The sequence below is a fragment of the Cavia porcellus genome, unplaced genomic scaffold (assembly GCF_034190915.1).
Source record: "Cavia porcellus strain 051 isolate PalLab524CR breed Dunkin Hartley unplaced genomic scaffold, mCavPor4.1 scaffold_25, whole genome shotgun sequence".
Classification (NCBI taxonomy): domain Eukaryota; kingdom Metazoa; phylum Chordata; class Mammalia; order Rodentia; family Caviidae; genus Cavia; species Cavia porcellus.
This window is the reverse complement of record NW_026947508.1, coordinates 14351447-14366037: the sequence shown is the minus strand read 5'-3', so window position 1 is coordinate 14366037 and position 14591 is coordinate 14351447. Positions and strand designations below refer to the sequence as shown.

Genomic DNA, 14591 nt, shown 5'->3' with positions numbered 1-14591 from the left:
TTGGAGCCTGGTTTTCCATGTCATGGGAAGTAGACCAGCCTTTGAATTTGCCAGCCTAGAAAACGTGTGACTCACAGGAGCTGCCCACACTGGCGCGTAGAATCTGGAGCCATAGAGCTCATAGTAATATATGAACCCCAATCATGTTCTTTCTCCCCAGATTTTTGATAATATAAATCAGCAAATTCTTTCCATTTTTTTTCCCCTGGGACGTCCCTTCTGTTTTTCATTCTAGAAATTCTAAGTTTGAGGTTGTCTTAACTTATACACACTCGTCAAATGCTTAAGTGCCTATTCTGTGCCAGGCACTGTTCTAGAGGCCGGAGCTAGAGCAGTCCATAAGGTGCTTTCCCTCAAGGAATCACATTCTACTAGGGAAGAAGAGAATAAACAAACAAATGCTAAATGTAATGGTACAGGGATGGCAATTATTTCCCGCTTTCATTCACCTGATGTCATCAAGGAACCTTCTCACCAAGGCAAGAGACAAGGGCACGGCAATGGGACAGGCATGACCTGTCCATCATGGAGATTCCTTAACCAGCGCAGGAACACAGGACATCGCCTAGTTCTGCACCTGATACCAATCAGAAACTGTTTTCTATAATCCTTCTGCAGGCTCGAGCCAAGCCCTGCACCTGATACCAATCTTCTGGCACAAGATTTCGTGGGTTTTTGACGGGATGGCCTGGATCTCACATCAGAAAGAAGATATAAAAGACAGCAGCTGCCCCCTTGTTCTCCCAGCAGAGGCACCCCTGCGTGCGGATGTATCTTCTCTTTTTAATCACAGCGTTTTTCTTTTAAAGCACTTCTTTTGCATTTTTTTTCCTAAAGAAAAATTAAACTTTTTTTTTTTTTGGTATTGGGGATTGAACTCATGACCTCATGCTTACCAGGCAGGCACTTATACCACTGAGCTAAGTCCTCCCCCCACTAAAAAAAAAGAAAAATTAAACTTCCACATTCACCAGTTGCCCAGTTCTTTGAATGCAACAATAAAAGCCTAGAAAAGATTGCAACTGGTGGTCAGTACAATACCCAGTAACATCACCAAGGAGTCTCTCTCTGTCAGTCACCACCAACTCCACCAGCCTTTGTCCTTGGTGAGCACGAAACTGCTTAGCAACTGCAATGCCAGGAATAGCCAGCAAGCCAAGTCACCACCGCACATCTTCCCTGTAATCTCTGCCAGATTTCTTCTTTCCCTTAGGGCCCACTGTCTGCGATCCTCATCCTGGTACCAATTTCCGTATCAACTGAAGTTCTTTTGCCTGCAAGCTATAGCAATATTGTTTTCAGTACCAGGAATTGAACCCAGACTTTTGCACTGAGCTACCTCCCCAACCTTTTTGAGACAGGGTCTTGCTAAATTGTCCAAACTTGCAATCCTGTAGTCTAAGCTTCCCAGAGTGATAGGTTTTCAGGCTGATACTCCAGCAACTTATTTTGGCTAGTGAAAACAAACAAACAAAATTAGCAAAAGATAGCTGAATGGTTTGTGAAATGATCCACCACACCTCGGGAATGACAAGACCCAAGGATTCTCAGTAGCATCATCTCATAGTTTTTTTAGGATGTCAAAGACAGAAGAGCTCTGCCCCATCTGCTTTAAACTAGTGCAGACTCTGCTGAAGATACTGGGTGCCAGGACAGAGCCTGATTGGCTGACTTGGGTCATGTGTTCACCTTTGGGGGTGGAGCTTCATTCTAATTGGAACCAGGTAAAATAAGAAAGTTTTCCCCAAAGAAAGACCAGGGTGGTGGTATCAAAAGACAGGTCAAAGATGCTGCCCAGAGAAAAACAAAGATATTCAGAGGACCTGACATGGCTGCCCATGGCTCCCACTGTGCATTCTTGCAGACCAGCAGCTGAACCCCCTGATCATCCTTCATGATTCCTGCTCTGGTGACAGCTCATTTCCACAGCTCTACTTGAAGGATTCCCAGGAAGAAGTAGTTGTCCCCTCCTCCATGACTATCTGGTACTCAGCAACACACCTCTGCTACCAACACGCACACATCCACACATCGCTGATCTGTGCCCACTGAAATCAGCATGGAATCTCTCATCTCAATTAACACAACATTGGAAACGTGTTTGCCAGATCCAGTGTGTTGAATTCTTTTCTCACTGTGTCAAGACTTGGGAACCAGCAATTTGCACCTGTTTTGAGCATCTCCAGGCAACTCTGTGGGGGAACTTGCTACTGTCCTGGCAGTTTCTCTGTGACTTCTGGCAGCTTTGCTATTTGTGTTGTAAGATTTTATTTGCTTTGGTTTTGAGTTCTTTGTTTTGTGTATCCTTATCTTGCTGGGTTTTCTTCCAATCTATCATTTCTCTTTGTATAAAGGAACTCAAGCCTTTGTTGTGTGTTCTGGCTAGCAGGAAGGCACACATGTCCATTCTTCACATGCTGGCTTTCTGAATGTCACTCAAATATCATTCAACAACTTACGACAGCAAAACTCATATTTTGAATTAAAAATCTGGAACTTACAGAAAATATTCCCAGCACTGTCCAGTCCTAGTTGAGATTCTTCTGGATTTTTTTCTGAGAGTAATATAGTTTGGGCTCCACTGGACTGGTTTTACTGGATTGATTTGGATTTCGTTTTTTTCCCCAACATCACAAGAGTGAGCCCTTCTCACCCACTTTCAATTTCATAGTCATTCTGGATTTTTTAAAAGATGGTTCTAGAAATGCTCTTGTTTCTGCAAACACAGAAGTGAGAAGGACATGCCATGATTTCTTCTGCAACATCTTTTTTGCCTTGTTAGTTCCTGGTCAACAGAACCCAGATTTTAATTTGGGATGCCACCCTTTCCCTATTGCATAGCCATTGTACACTTGAGCGACCTATTTCCCCTTCCTCAGGTTCAAAGTTGGGCCCCCAAGGAAAAGACAATCAGTTTCCATCTTTTCCCTTTTGCAACAAGGATCAGGCCAACCAGGTCCTACAGGACAGAGCTGAAAACTGTGTGATGCCTGGAAAATCTTACTTCCTATTTTCTCCAATGGGAATGAGGAAACAGAAAGCCCTGGTGGTACATGCAGCCTTCTGCCAACCGTAAGAGAAGTCAGCTCATGAACAGAGGTGATACTGGAAAAAAGCAAGAGGGGAAAAACTGCAGAAGAAACAGAGCCAGCATCTCGATCTAACTGTGTCAGAAATCTCCCTAAGCTGCAGAATCCTCACTGGCTTTAGCCAATACCCCTGGTTTTGCTCTGCTTCTAACCCTAGCACATAGTAGGTCCTCAAAGAGTTTACTGACCAAATGAGCAATTAATTCTTCCAGGATTTATGGTCTGTGGGATCCTTAAAGTTGTGAGGGAAACCACAGAAGGCACACCTTAGGAGCTGAGGAAATGAGAGGTGTGTCTTATTAGAAATAGGAGTCATTTGTTTTTGGCATTTTTATTATTAGGATGACAGTGATGATGTTGTTGATGATGATGATGACAAGATGACTAAGCTAAAGGACATATTTATATCAAAAGAGGAAAGACAGAGCTGAGAGCCTGGGCTCTGCTCCATCCACTCACCTCTGCCCTGGTCTCCACCCCAGCTTCCAAGCCAACCATCCATCATCCCCCATCACTTCCACCCATCATCCCTACACCCCCACCCTGGCAACTCCCCCAGTCAGCTCCACACCCCCCATTTGTCAAGTGAGGATAACAATCCTGCCAAAACCCTGGCAGTCCTGGCCCAGTTGCATGCTCTCCCTAGGAGGGGAGGTGCTTTGACCTAAGGACAGCAGATGCCTTGTCTGTGGCCTGGTAAGGGCAGGAAGAGAGAGCAACATGGTATTTGTGGGTTCTTCCTGAGGGCAAAACCTCCTGTTAGGTGCTTTCCACCTCTCATTTTCTTTCTGTCTGGTCTACTGCCCTGAGCTTTATGAACAATGGAGCTGGGCTTAGGAAGGTCATGGTCATGTGGCCCCAAAGTGGAGAAGCTGATGCTTTCTGCCACACTGCACGGATGGGGTGAAAACCGTCATGCCAATGACCTTTCCCAGATACCTAAAGCTGACCTCCAGGCCCAGGTCCTACCAACACTGCAGCATAACAGCCTTGAAGTTGCTTTGTTACCCATGCCAGGCTCTGGCCAACATCCTTGCTTTCTCTGCCAGAGGGACAGAGGGGCTTGTCAGCCCCCATCTTTAAAAAGGATCACAAAGGCGATTGTCTCTGACACCTGGCACTCCCTGGGGAACAGCCCTGCTGTGTGGCAGGAACAGTTGTGACCAAGCCTCTGCAGGAACCAAAGCTAATTTTCAAGTGTTTGAAAATCCTCAGTGACTCACTGTTTGGGCTCTGGTGACCCAGACCAGGAGCCAGGGGCTGCTAGGAGCTTCCCTCATTAAAATCAAAGGAAACAGTGAGCAAAGAGCAGCCCCCGCCCCCCAGGAGACTGTGACTCATGCTTGCTGGGTGCTCTGGGCCAGATGGAATCCCCTCTCTGGTCCCCTGCCCCAAGTTTCTCCACCACAGGGTGAGACCCAGGAAGGAGGGAGACCCAGTGGAGTCATTAGCATGCGCAGAAGGGCAGGGCAGGAGTTGGACTGAGGAACCATGCACAGCCTATTTACTGAACTTTAAGCCCCAATTGAGGCCCAGCTATCTGTGTGGCTCAGCCCTCTCTGCCCTGTCTCCAAGGCGACACCTCCCCAAGGGCTCCAGCCTTCAGCCGGAGCATTTTGTGTCTGGATTCCTTGCTGTGACTCCCAACCACTGGCAGCTCCTGGGTCTCCTCTACCAGAAAGAAGGCTGAGCCAGGCCTCAAATCAGGGACAGAAGCCAGGTTTCACTCACAGACTCAGAGTGACCTCGCTCAAAAAAAAAAAAATAAAAATTAAAGCTTGCATTTTACAACTGTGTTAATGTAAAGACAAATATAACCCAGACTGGATTATACTCATTGTTCTTCTGATTTTTATAAGGTAAAAATAGAAAATTTTGGAGGGCACCCCAAAGTTTCATGGGTCCTGGGCACTTTGGGTTTCATGGGTCCTTTGGCTAGTGGGTCGTTTATCCTTCTGGGGTAATCCTTGGGGATGCCTAAGCCCAAATTATGGCTCACTATTTATTTGGGCATGTGCTCCAGTTTTCTCCTTGGAGAATGGGAGGGCTATTGAGGGCTTGCAGAGATCCTGGGGTGGAGAGGGTTGGCACGGTGCCTGGCACATACTCAGGGAAGGCCAGCTGCTTAGAGGCAGGAAAGCTGAAGCTCTAAGCAAGGACCTGCCCAAGACCATGTAATAAGCAGAAGAACCAGGACTGGCCACAGACTCAGCAGCTCTCAAACCCTGCGCACTGACAGAAGTGGATGGTCAAGTTATCCCAGTTGCAGGTGGGGGGCAGGGAAGACAGGGAGGACGTCGTCGTGCCCTGTGGAACCCCGTGGAAAATGACAGGCTTGGTACGGGCCCTCCCAGGCTGGGAGAGCTGACATCTCCCCGCCTCTCTGGGTCTCAGGTGCAGAATTGGTAAAATAGGACAGAGGAAGAGATACCAAGAATAAAAAGCATAGCCGCTGGTCCTCAGCGCAATCCATGGGAGCTAGGACGGCGATTTTGAAACAGGCAGGTAACGGGAAGGATGCAAGAAAAAGGAACCCACGGGATGGCCCCCACCCTCACTTCCATGCTGCCTGGAAGCAGGGCCCACAGGCCCCAGCTTGGCCCCTCCCCTGGGGACTGAGCCAGAGTGTCAGGCCTGGAAGAATCATTGCATCACTGGACACTCAGGGGTTAATGATGGGGAGTGGACAGGACCTGGGTATTTAACTAACTGGGAGGTGCCCTGAGATCAGAGGCGACCCTGCTCCCTTTGTTCCACTGCTGCAGGCTCCTCTGCACCCCTCCAGGATGAAACCTCCCCCGGTCCTGACCTTCCTTTGTGTCCTGGGTAAGTGACCTCCATGACCTTTCCCATCCTCACCCCTTCTGGCAACCCCAAGCTCCCTGGACGTCCCTGGCTCTACAGAGGCTGTCATGGGTACAAAATGTCAAAGGTCACCTTCTTCCTGCCACCAACCAGGGTGCTCCTGAGGCCAGTTTATCCTAAAATAGTGGTGGCGAAAGGAAAACAGAGGAGAAGGAAGCCTGAGAAAAAGCAGAGGGCAGGGCCATCCACATAGGCTTCCTCCCCATCGTGCCTTCCATTTCTGGTCCAGCCTGCTCAGTGGACATCTCCACCCCCACCAAGACTGAATCAGAAGAACTCTGGGCAATTCAGAGAGATTCATTAAGGTCACATGGAAATATGTCCAGAGGTGTCCGGGGCGATCTGGGGGCGGGGGACAGAGTTCTTCTGGGGGAGACAGGGGCCAACATCTGGGCAGAAGATGATGGCTGTTGGGGAGAGGTTTGAAGAGCCAATGGGAAGGCCCCAGAAGGAGCGAGTGAGTGGCATTCTGGGAGACAGTAGGGGGCACATGGAGTGGGTGACATGGACATGATGGGGTGGGGACTAAGGAATAAAGGTGCAAAAGGTGCCATTTGAGGTATTATTGACTGTCACTGGTATTGGCAACTGGGTGCTTTGTGGAGGGCAATTTAACTAGACAAGTGAGATGCTTGGAATTAGATTTGAGGAGACCTCAGGGTGGGACCCCACAGGAGATTTCAGTGGCCCTGAGGGATCTGTTGGCCTCTGCCCTCTCCACAGTGGCTCTGGCCAGCGGGAACCTGGTCCAATTAGGGATAATGATCGAAAAGATGACAGGGAAGTCAGCACTGCAATACAACGACTATGGCTGCTATTGTGGCCTCGGTGGCTCCCACTGGCCTGTGGACAAGACCGATTGGTGAGGAAGTGCCCAGCCGGGGTCCCCTGGGTGGAGGGAGGCCTGGAGCACCCCAGGAGGAGGAAGGACCTAAGGGCACCCGGATGCAGTGACTGTCCTTGTCTTGTAAGCTCCTTTGGGCCCTGGGTCCTGGGCAGCACCGGGTCCAGCCCAGCCTGACTCACAGGCCCCTACAGGTTGACCATTACCCCACAGGTGCTGCCATGCCCATGACTGCTGCTATGAGCATGTGAAGAATCTGGGCTGTGAACCCAAAATGGAGAAGTATTTCTTCTCTGTAACCCAGGATAGCATCATCTGTGGTAAGAAAAGAGCCTTGGACTGGACGCAGACACGGGGTGGGGTGAGACAGGAAACCCCTCCTGATAATGATTTTGACCTTGTCAGGGCCAGAATCTGGCTGGAGATGTTTCCCATCATCACCTAAGAGGAGAGAGGCCTTGGGCTGGGGTGTGGCTCGGTGGTAGAGAGCTTGCCTTGCATGCACAAGGCCCTGGGTTTGATCCCCAGCACCAAAAAAAAAAAAAAAGAATAGAGAGGCCTTCTCATCTGTCCAGATACCCACTGGGCACTGGTGCTAGAAAACCCCATTGCCCTCCACTGCAGCCCCATCCCGCCTCAGCCCCAGTGCTCTCTCCCCACCTAGAGATACCTCCCAGCTCCACTCTGGGGAGGACACAGAAGGGACCAAATTGAGCCACATCTGCAGCACCTGAACTCACACCCATCCCTAGGATGGAGCCATCTGGAGCTTAAACTTGGAACTGTTCCCAAGAGTTGACTTCCCTATTAGGGCTGTCAGACTGGGCCCATTTTTCTCTGCTCTGCCATATCCAATGCCCATGTGGACCAATTAGGTTTCTTCTAGGGCCTGACAGGGGAAGAAGCCTACATCAAGAGAGTGCGGAGGGTGTGCAGATCAAAGGACCAAGCCTTCTTCCTGCTGTAGAGTCAAGCACACCCTGGAGGGAGGGCAGGGCCCAGCAAGTGTGGGGTGCAGAGAAGGACCTGGGATGTCAGCCCAAGGCAGAGCTGACTCAGAGCTTCTTTTTCTGCAGTGGTCCGTTCAGCAGGGCAACTTTGTTAGGTAGTGAGCTCCCCATCGCCAGGGGTTCATGCAATCAGCTATTAAGATGGAATGATCAGCTGTTAAGATGGTGCTGAGAGATCAAGTGGAGGGATGTGTCAGGTAGGTGAGATACATGGTCTGGGTTCTTCTCAGGGCTTCACCTTCTGCCCACCATGTGACTTTGGACAGGTGACAGGTGACAGCCCCTAGAAAATGTCTACTTGGGGCTGGGGATATAACCTTGGTACAGCACCTGTCTGGCAAGTACAAGGTCATGAGTTTGATTCCTGGAGAAAAAAAAAAAGGAAATGTCTACTTCCTCAGTTATAAAGTGGAAATAATCATGCCCACTTCCCAGCTCAGTCCAGCTGCTAATGAGAATCCCAAAAGAGGCTATCAAGACACCAAACCCCTTCCACTTCGAGTCCTGGCAGGACTGGACAGAATCCTGTGGGAACTGAGGCTCCTCCTCAAGTGAGAAGAGCAGTCCCTCAGGAGCTCAGGAGCACAGATGCCAGCTGGCTCGGGGAGGGCAGGGTGGGAAAGTCTGACTTCCATGCAGGGAATAGGCAGAAAAATAGGCTCAGTCCACTCCAATGGGACAGACAGAGGCCCCTGAGCAGGCCTCAGCTTGGACTAACAGCACCAACCTGGACACAGGTCACTCAGGGGCTCACACAGGCCATCTGGGGATGATTGCTACATTTCTTAGCTTCCCTCCACTTATGGCCACAGTGCACCATCACAGGGGAAGATGTACCTTGAAGTCCCTCTGGGCAGGGGCAGGTGACAGTGAGTAATCTCTATGCAGAAGAGAACTAAGGGTCATCAAGGGCACTGGTGGGAGGACGGAGGGACACAAGCGCAAACTTCTGGCTCTCCCTGGGCCCCAGCAGGCCGTCCCATGCCTTGCCCTTGCCTCTCACCCATCCTTGATACATGCCCCAAAAGCAGGGGCCCCATCAGTACAAGGTGGTAGGGTCAAGGGCATGGACCCGCAAGCATCCAGGAGCCGCCCCACTTGTGTCTGAGAGCGGGAGGCCTGAACCTCCATCCATAACCATCCACAGTCCCTGATTGCCTTGTCCCATCCAGCCGGCAGGACCGCCTGCCAGAAGCAGACCTGCGAGTGTGACAAGAAGGCCGCGCTCTGCTTTCGCCACAACCTGGATACCTTCGACCGCAAATATGTCAATTACCCCAACAAGCTGTGCACAGGGCCCACCCCTCCCTGCCCCGCTCCCTGCACCAGCCGCAGACTGCTGTAGTCCCAGGCCAGGGGAAACTTGGAACCAAACCTCTCCCTCTGCAAAATTCCCTTCCTGCAAAACTTTTCCCCAGAGCTCCCAGGCTGTGGCTTCCTGGGCCACCCTTTCTTGCCAGGAATAGAGCTCCAGGAGCTGTGGGACGCTCTGGCACCCATAAAACTCACCAACCCACCCCTGGGATCTTGTTCCATCTTCTGAATAAGCAAATGTTTCCCTATAATTTCCGTAATATTCTTTGATTCTCAGATTCTGATATCCTAGGATTTAATGACTACAGTTTCATTCATTCTCATTTTGAGCATCTGCCCTGTGTCAGCCCCACACTAGGCACCAACACGGTGGTAACAAATCTGACACAATGGCCCCACCCACAATGCCAACATTAAGTCCCTTTACTTTTCCATAACCAGAAGTTTCTTTGACTCCTTCTTCTCTAAGCTTCTATAATCTTTTATCCAAGATAATCATGGCAATTTCTGGGAGGAATATTTCTGGCCATGTGGTTTAATGTGAAAGGCATGAAAAATACCAGCCTAAAAATATTGTCCTGTCATCGAGCCTCAGAACTACACCACTGGCAAAAACTGCTTTAGAGAGCAAAGTAGCTCTAGATGCATCTTCTCCAACCGCCCCCCTGTCAACGATAGGCATCTGGGGGTCAAAGAGAGGATGTCCTTTGGGGGGGGTGATCCTCATCCCAGGTCCTTCATTTCTTCCAAAGAGTGGCATCCGTCACCAACATTCTATGGTGGTCACCTTGAGATGGCATCAGCCACCAATATTCTATGGCAGTCACCTTGAGATGTCCAGGACAGGTCAGCTGTGTGCAGAGGCAGCTGGGCCAGACTCCTGACAGCAAAGAAAAAAGAGTTTAATAATATGGGTCAACTGAAGGATTCCCACCAGGAGACACACAGCCTATCCTGGAAGCGATCTGCTCTGGCCGATTTTACTCCGAACTACAGGGTATAGCATCTCCGCCAGCTACAAGATGCAAATGCCACCCTACAGGACCAGGATCAGGTAAAGGATGTTCAAAGGCAGTATGCGAGCAAAGCTCACAGCCCAAGCCCACTAAACATAGATGTGTGACCTGTCCACAACAGTCAGGACTAAGAAGTCAAAAGGATGCTTGGTCAGGAACTTCAAAAGGCAAAGACGCTCTGTGCTAACAAGTGAAGTTGGAAATGTGCTCTTGCTGCTGTGACTCCAATCCCTGGAGAAGGCAGGGTCTTGGAGCAAAAATGGCTTGCATGGAGATAAGCGGGACTCTTATCAAGATAGGTGGTCCTGAGGCGCCCTCTGGTGCCCATTTTATATTAGGCAGAAACCTAAATTTGTCTCACACCTGGATTTCCTGTCCAGTGGGCAGTGTGCTTATGAGCTAGTAAAACTTCCGGGTTTGCATTTCAATAATAAATATGCTGATAGGTCACGAAAAGAATACGTAGCAACAACCTTAGGATGGTGGTTCCTGTACAAAAACAGGAAACTCGGGGCAAAGGAGCTGAGGTGGGTGGGATGGAGAGCTTACCTCTGAGGACGATGGGTTTCCAGGACAGTGGGAGAAGTACCTGGTGCTCTTATAGTTGTGGAGCCATCCAACAAGCTGAAAAGCACAAGTCAGGAACAAGACCTCAGTGCAGCCTCCTGTGACTCCTGTTTCCTCCCTAACCAAGCTGTGGGCTCGCTGGCCACAGTCCAGCCTTATCCTTTTTTCCCCCAGGGCTCAATAAACGATCAATGAATGAATCAAATAGTCTGTCTAAATTCTACCCGCACATGTGGGTATCCATAGTGCAAAACTTTGATTTCCAGAAGCAGACTAGACCTTTGTTCTCCCACTGTGCCGTAGACCTCACTACTCACTGGGGCCCCTTGGGTGGCAACAGTGGCATCTTATTGGGAAGGCAGGAACCTTGATCTGACCCCAGGCCTGATGAGTCAGAATCAGTGGGTTAAAAAGACCTTTGAGCGTACATATGAAAATCTAAGGCATGCTGATAAAGGGTCATGGCCTTTGTCCCCACATTTGTAAGGAACAGTGATGCTTCTCTGGCAATTTGGTTTTGGCAAGATTTAAATAAGTCAGGACATATAAATGCGCAGTTATAAACCTAGCACATAAATAACAGGCACATCTGTGTCCTGTGAATGAATGAACGAACAGACGAATGGATGAAACAGCATAACAATGGTAGGCAACGTTTATTAAGCACTTGGTATTTTTAGGGCACTGTTGCGGGGGTTACGTGTATAAATTCACTCTATGGAATGAGGGAAAGAAGGAAGATGAGTCAAAGCAGTGATCAGTGCTGAGGAGGGCACATTGTTACCTGAATGTTTCATAGCTTGCCTCTCCCATTTCAATGACAAGATTTATACTGGTTTGCTTTTGTTTCTATTTAATTCCTACCAAGCGATGTATGAAGTGTGTTCAATTAACTTGATGAATAAGTGATTAGAAAGCACAATGGAATTCCTGAGCTAACCAAAGACTGATTATGATTTCACAGACATGTGTCTGCTTCTTTGGCATCCCTTGCGGAGAACCGAACTGAATATTTTATTGAAGTTCCTTCTTTTGGTGGGGGTACTGGGGATCGAACTCGCAACCTCGTGCTGTGCCAGGCAGGTGCTTATGCCACTGAGCTAAATCCCTGGCCCTAATGCTCCTTCTTTCCTTTGATAAGTTTTTTACAAACTATGCTTCTGGACTCTTTTTGATGGATTCTAGAGATAGAGAAAAGTTAGACATGGTTAACTGGCAGATAGACAGCACATATTCTACACGAGTAAGTTCTAGACCAAAGCTAAGGAGAGTACCAGGATCAAAGCTCTAGGGCCTCCATTCTCCACCTAGTCTCCACTCTGACCACTGATGGCTGACCATGATTTCCATCATATCGCGCCTCCGTCCCCTCCCAAAACCATCAGCAGCTCAGTATTGTCCACCAGCCGCTGGCATTCAAGGCTGGGCACCATCTGCCTTTCTGCCTCTAATCCAACCATACGGGCTTCTCACCCCTGCCACAAATATGCCCACGGCTCCCACATCTCTATGTTCTTTTGTGCAGCTGATTTTCTCCTCCTCTCTCCCCTGCTCACACATGCACTGGGTGCTTTACAAACTCTGCCTTTTCCAGCAGGAGAGTCCAAGCTCCTCTGAACTGCCAGGCAATGGGCTTAGACCTTTCCTAGAGCTGCTTACCCAATTATGTGGATTCTCTACCATGGAGCCATGTGGCCTTGGTTTCAAACCTGCCTCAGTTACCAATCTGTGTTCTCTGGCCAATTATTTATGTCAGTAAAATGGAGATAGAAGCCTCAGCCTCACTAGTTAAGATTGAGACAATGAACTCAAAGTACCTGGCACATTAATATAGACACCCCATCTATATCCCTCATTTTTACCTCCTCTATTGCATACATTACACTGATGCGAAGTATCTGCTCAGTTGACTCCAAGAGCACGTGACACCTAGAATTATTCTAAGGAAGTGGCAGCATAAATACTACACTAATTCATCTGAATAGCCGCTGGGCTACTATCTCTGAGCACTTATTTATCTTAAATGAACCCCATGCATTTGAAAACCACTATGAACCTTGGATGTCCTTAAGTCACACCAGTGAAAGTCACTGGTGGAAAAACAACGCAGTATGTTCCTTAGAGAGCAGCTGTCTGTGCTGGCCCCAAGTCAGAATACATGGTCAGACCAACGGCGCACGCTGAAAAACCAGCATGCTGATCTAAGTAGACCTGATGTTTAGAATTCACTCAGCAAGCACAGTGGTACTATTCAGTGGCAAAGGGCAAATGGGAAATGTTTGAAGAAATCAGTTGCTAGTCTTTCTCCAAACTGTGTATCCTTCATATACTCTGCGTCCTAAACACATGACCTTCCCACTCCAGCTTATGCTGGTCCTTCTGTGATAAATGCCCATTCCCTAGTTCTGCATCCTATCTCCCCCATCACACCCAGTCCAAACATTGCCTCCTCCACCAAGACTTTTTTGATTTCTCTGCTGAAGGATCAATCTTCCTTTAGGGTATATGTTCTCTTGGTTCACAATTACTGGTTTTGTCTCTGGGAAGGAAGCTTTTGTTTTTTGAGACAAGGTCTCTCTATGTAGCTCAGACTGGCCTTGAACTGCTATGGAGCCTATCCTGGCCTCAAACTTGCAGCAATCCTCCTGCCTCAGCCTCCTAAATGCTGGGATTACAGATATGTGTCACCATACCCAGGTATGGGAGCTTTTTGAAAATAAGATCCATGTCAATTTCATTACCAAGAAATAAGAGCCATACACAGTAGAGGGTCACTGAATGTTGCATGGATTCTTGGATGTTTAGATAGGTGAATAAACTAAAAACCTTAGTACCCAAGGGAAGTTCCAACTTTATCCAAAAAGGTGGAAATGTTTCCTTCTATCAAGCTAGAATCTATCAAATTGTAGGACTAGTCTCGAACTTTTTAAAGGAAAAAGTTGTAATCTCTGCATACCTATTGTTTGTGTGGTGGATTGGTAACTGGTGGTCAATTTAAACACCAGCTGAACTGAATCAGCATGGTACAGAGCATGAAGGGCCCACCTGAGGACTGATCTCAGCTTAAAAAGGAAACCTGGGGAGGAAGAGTAGCGTTGTGGGTTCTCTGAAGTAAGTATTGATGTTTGGAGTCTTTTGAAGCTGTTCAATCAGCAGAAGCTTGTCCAAACATTGGACAAGCTGGCTTCCTGATAAGGACTCAGCTGTTCTCATCTTCAGAGCTCGGGACCTCATTGTCACTGAGGACAGCTGTGGTACCTTTTGGGGGAGCCCTGGTCCTTATTTTGAGCATCACTTCATGGCTCCGGTGTAGAACCCTCAACCTACCAGCACAGATCCTTTACCCCACTGGCACAGACTTTCTAGCTTCTGCTGACCTTTGGGCCTTCCCAGCACAAACTGTGAAGGAGACTTGCATGAGTCATTGTCATGGGCTCTAGGCCTCCAGTTAGACTCAGGGAAGGCACTGTCATGGGCTCTACGTTTTCAGCTGGACTCATACGAACATTGCCATGAGATTCAGGCTCTCGGCTGCAATTCTTGTATTTGATTCTGGGTAACTAGCATAGAATTCTACTATAAATTACGTGTCCTATATGTAACCATTTTCCTTACAATCCCCTGACTGTAACAGTCTGAGTATTATTTTCTCCAGCAGTCTCTGCAGGGCATTTTATCAATATTGCACATGGTCACTTGTCTCCAACCTGTCTGAACACACTCCATCCTGAGACTCATCCATCCCCGCAGCTGGAAAGGCTTGATAGGTCACCTGGCCCAAACATGAAATCCCTCTGACCTGGAGAAAGGGAACCTGGCCCCAGCTTAATTCTTGGGAATGGAATGGAGGTGGCCACTGAAGTTTTGTACTGGGACAGCTGCTAAG

At 48.6% G+C, this 14591-nt stretch overlaps 1 protein-coding gene across 1 annotated transcript; it reads left to right on the top strand.

Moving 5' to 3' along the window:
• Positions 1–5781: 5781 nt before the first annotated feature.
• Positions 5782–10910, top strand: Pla2g2e (phospholipase A2 group IIE). The gene is made up of 4 exons (XM_063235633.1): positions 5782–5915; positions 6678–6816; positions 7012–7118; positions 8981–10910. The coding sequence occupies exons 1-4, from the start codon at positions 5876–5878 to the stop codon at positions 9151–9153; spliced, it is 459 nt and encodes a 152-aa protein (XP_063091703.1). The 5' UTR covers positions 5782–5875; the 3' UTR covers positions 9154–10910.
• The last annotated feature ends 3681 nt before the right edge of the window (positions 10911–14591 follow it).